General features: G+C 42.4%; 1 protein-coding gene across 1 annotated transcript; it reads left to right on the forward strand.

The window, feature by feature from the left end:
* Positions 1-452: 452 nt before the first annotated feature.
* On the forward strand, positions 453-3,535 carry LOC129773364 (tigger transposable element-derived protein 1-like). The gene is made up of 2 exons (XM_055776961.1): positions 453-568; positions 2,542-3,535. The coding sequence occupies exons 1-2, from the start codon at positions 453-455 to the stop codon at positions 3,533-3,535; spliced, it is 1,110 nt and encodes a 369-aa protein (XP_055632936.1).
* Positions 3,536-4,724: the final 1,189 nt, after the last annotated feature.

Raw genomic sequence — 4,724 nt, forward strand, 5'->3', positions numbered from 1 at the left:
GGGTCTATGGTGAAAAACGTATTTTTTCGTTTTTTAGATTTAGAGATTCAGTACTACTCTAATTCATATTTAAATATCTTTTTTTTTTCGGCTTTTCTAGATGCATGTCATTTCTTCAGTGTTGCGCGGTACAAAAATATAGCATGCGACTCCTGGCACGGTTCTTCTCGTCTATCGCTCTCTGACACTCGGCATCAAACCAGCCGTTACGCTGTCTTCCCCGCGTCGTACCTACCATTTCTCTCGCTGTCGTTTCAATGGTACCGTGAATAGTACTCCACAGCCCATTTATATCCTGTTCCTCCTGCTGTTCTGCGAACCGTTGGTTCAGTTCCCTGGCGTATTCTTCTGCCACGCTATCAACTTTCAACCGCTGTATGTTGAACCGCATCGTCCTCTCTGTGCGAGATTTCAGCACGTTCGATAACGCGGTTCCTACAAACTACGAGATAATGGTCAGAGTCAATGTTTGGTCCGCGAAAAGACCTGACATCAGTAACATTCGGAAAGTGCCGACCGTCAATCAGTGCGTTATCGATCTGGGAGCAGGTCATTTGGGTGCCCCCAGGTATGTTTCCGAATATTCAAACGTGGAAAATAGGAACTACATATGGCCATTCCTCTGGTCGCGGCAAAGTTTATCAGCCTCAGGCCGTTTTCATTGGTTGACCAGTGAAGGCTGTTCCTTCCAATGACCGGACGGAAGAATTCCTCCCTCTCAACCTATGCGTTTGCATCTCCGATGACGACTTTTACGTCGTGTTTTGGGCACTCGCCATAGGTTCGTTCTAGTTTTTCGTAGAAATCATTTTTTTACGTCATCGGATTTGTCGTTGGTGCGTAGGTGTTAATTAAACTATAGTTATACGGTCATCTCCACCGGATGACTCTTGTTTTCTGTTTTCCCAGCATTTCGTAACCGACGCCCCGATCTGGTACTTGGAAGAAGTATGTGCAATAGGGTCTACTGCACGGAATTCCCTTTCTCCGGGATTTGGCCACCGAACCTCCTGAATCGCTGCGATTTCGACTCCCTGCAGCTGTAATTCTCGAGCAAGCAAGCCCACTCGCGCCGGTTCATTGAGAGATCTGACGTACCAAGTACCTAATTTCCAATCGTTTACCTTATTCGTGTTACGTGTTCGTTGCCTAGGTCTCTACCGATTAATATGTTCCGTATTTTTAAATTTGCTGTTCGTGGTTAGGATGGGTTTCGGTATGCTACCTTACCAGGGTCGCGATCCCTACATCCTTCTGATGAGGCTGCCATCTCAGGTGTAGCCGGCGGGATACAGCATTTTATTCTAAGCCGCTCGCTCCAAAACATACACTGTTTGGGCCGCTCCTCCTAGAGATCAGACGCACCGATTTTTTTGGGTTGAGACGCTCATGGCGGCGTCGATTTAGGGGAGATAGTGTTAGGGGCCCACTATGCATCTCCCGGCCCTAATTAACTACTGCTGCTTTTTCAGGGGTACTTATTCATTGTCTATTGTTCACCTACCCTCCATATTTGGAGGCCATTTCGCTATCCATAACCTGCGGCCCGTCCGATTCCTTGCAGCTAGGCTGTGCATTTTGAAACTCGCGTTGAACAATGCAAGAAGCGTATTGATCCCTGTGATGTTATCACTACGACACCCATATTGAGCCCTGCGAGAATCACTATGACACTCGGAAAATGGCTATAGCTCGGTAAATAATAGGATTTTCGAAAAGTCCTTTCTACGGTATATTCTTGAATGCCTAAGCGTCATAAATATGACGAAAAATTTGTTTAATTTTTTTCAAATTTCTAGACTAGAATACTGCCCTAAATGATATTAACGTTTCCAGAGGAACTTCGCCATCTCAACGTAGTATTACTTGCGTTATTTATATTAGTAATTAGTTGAGATTTCTATGCCGAATAACACGCCTTGAAAGCGTTCTGAGTGGCAAGTTCTAGAATACGCGTGACCACAGACCAGAACGGGAATCGATCCCGAACCACCGGCATGTTAGGTGTGCGGTTAACCACTCGGGAACCTAGGGGATTAGGTTAGTTGTGGTTATTCAATCGGATAGGAGGCATACAGCGAGAGGAAATATGTACAAATGAAACATGCCATTCGTCAAATCAACGAAGTGTTGTAAAGTATGACTGATTGTAATTGTGAATCGGAAAATAGCATTTGATTTTTCACGGCCATCCGACGACATGTTTTTGGGTCAATAAGTAACAAACATCACCGAACGTTCTCGTTTCGAAATAAACTTACTCCTATGTATAGTACAGTCGAATTTCACTCGTTGCACTAAGCTCTTAGCCCAATTTGTGAAAGACTTTCACTCGTTGGGCTGAACTGTCAAAGTCGAAAATCGATCGAGGGTCACACCGATTGTTTGTTGTTATGGGAAACGCAGAAAAGTTTTCACACCACTGACGTTTATTTCATTCGTGGTTGAGTTTCGTTCTAGGTTGGATTAATTGGTAAGTTCTTAATGAAGTTTGATATTAAAATTAGCGTAGATTTAATATACGTTCATTTCGATCGCCAGGCTCAAAATGGATGGTTTGCAAGGATCCAGTACGAACGTTAACCGGAAACGGAGGAGCAATTTCCTGACGCTGGTGGAGAAGGTTCGCATAATTGAAGATTTTGAAGCAGGAGGTGGTACGCATGACTTTCTTGGGAAGAAGTACGGCGTAGGATCTTCTACGGTCACGAGAATAATCCAAAAGAAAGAAGCAATTCGTGAGGCGGTGGACAAGTTCAAGGAATATGGTGTAAATAATCGAAAAACATTGAAAGAGCAGACGTTCCCTTTGCTGGAAGAAGCTCTTTACATCTGGATTTTACAGCAGCGGCAGTCCAACATTTTGTTGACAGTGGATATTCTTAAAGCAAAGGCGGAGCTGCTGTTTAAGATGTTCCAGGACCGGGGGCTCTATGCGGTGCACGGTTTTTCTGCTTCGGATGGCTGGATGCATCGTTTTAAGCAGCGGTTTGGATTGCGCGTGAAAGCCGTAACAGGAGAAAAGGCATCGATGAACGTTGAAGCGTATCTAAATTTCAAGAAGGTTCTACAGAAGAAGATTCAGGAAATGCAGCTATCACTATCCCAAGTCTTTAATGCAGATGAATCTGCCTTGTTCATCAAGCTCCTAGCCACATGCTCTGTCGTTACCTGTGATGAGACCGTGGCAAGCGGACGGAAGCAAAACAAGACAAGGTATAAAGATCAGGTGTATGATGCTGATCATAATCCAGATTGGGTAACCAGTGAAGTGTTCTCTGATGACGAGATTTTGTCATCAGTTCTCAAGAAAGATCAACCTGAAATGCAAGAAGAATGGTTGGTAGACACAGAAGATGGAAGTAATTCGTTTGATACTTCCATTACTAGTACCGGAGATCCTGGTTTTGGCGATGCAATCAAGTCAATTGATTGCCTAGTTCGCTATATGAAGCATGATGTTGCAGAAGTATGCCGTTTGAACGCGCTGCGTTCGAAAATCACTGAAGTTGAATGGTTAAAACGAGCATGTTGAAGAACTCTACCATTTTGTTGAAAATGAATTTACGTGGTTTGTTTAATTTTGTTTGAAACGTTTAAAATAAATATTGTTTTTGTTGAATAATATTCGATTTTATTTATTTCAATGATTCATTTAAAATTTATTTTAAACCTAAAAACACCATCCACGAGCCCCTCGAAAACAATTTTACGTTGTCAGAATTGACGTTTGTCTTCGATTTAGTTGGGCTATAGCCCAACGAACGGGAGCCCAACTAAATCGAAGCCCAACTAAATCGAAGCCCAACTAAATCGAAGCCCAACTAAAGATAGCCCAACGAGTGAAATTCAACTGTATGCGGAAATGAGGTGGTGCAAAAATACACTTCACCAGATGGTATGAAAATCGACGCGATACATTTATACATTTATATTTAACTCTTCCTTTGTATCGTGTAGTGCAGCTGTGTCTGACATCAGCATTGAAAAAAGACTGTTTTCTGTTAGTTGGTGCGAGACTGTGACTTGAATGATGATGATCTTGGTTTGAATTACAGGGGTTTCAACATTGCTCAGTTCATTCGCCTCTAGCCTAGAGAAAGGCCATTTGGAAAACCTTGCTGCCGTCAGGTTGCTACCTAAATTACTGATGAACCGTGAATGCTGTGAAATCGCAAATAGCTCGTTTATACTTAATAAATTGAAAACGGGCGGATTAAATTGCAATACTTTGTCTATCCATATTTTATGTACCATTAACTCTATTCTAATTCAATTCCACCATTAATAACTCTATCATAACCACACGTCTGAATGCTAAGATCATATGCAGGAAGAAAAAACGTCAATGACAATAATACTTATTCCTATTTATTATGATTTTCACCCCTTCACGTATAACGTCGAACCACACTCGTGGCGATTGGACTGTGCCAGAACGTACAACATCGAACCTCACTCGTCGTCTATCGATGTGAAATGGATACGTGTCCCGCATCATGACTACTACGATTGCAAGTAAGATACACACAATCAGCAGAGTATCGAAACGACTTACTGTGCTCGTGTTTGGGCCCTGTTGTTGGAAATTAAATCGTACGGCAAGAGGTTAAGATTTTGGCACTGAGAGGAGTCGATTAATAAATTTTTAAAATTTTGATAAACATGTTTTCACATTTGACCTCGCTGATCATAACACTAAATAGTGACCAGTCTTGACATTT

Source organism: Toxorhynchites rutilus, chromosome 3 (assembly GCF_029784135.1).
Source record: "Toxorhynchites rutilus septentrionalis strain SRP chromosome 3, ASM2978413v1, whole genome shotgun sequence".
NCBI classification, from domain to species: Eukaryota; Metazoa; Arthropoda; class Insecta; order Diptera; family Culicidae; genus Toxorhynchites; species Toxorhynchites rutilus.

Excerpts from the sequence above, each read along its gene's own strand:
- LOC129773364 (XM_055776961.1), top strand. The coding sequence starts at position 453 with ATGGTCAGAGTCAATGTTTGGTCCGCGAAAAGACCTGACATCAGTAAC. Across the intron at positions 569-2,541 it reads GGTCATTTGGGTGCCCCCAG|GCTCAAAATGGATGGTTTGC; the intron begins GTATGTTTCCGA and ends TTCGATCGCCAG.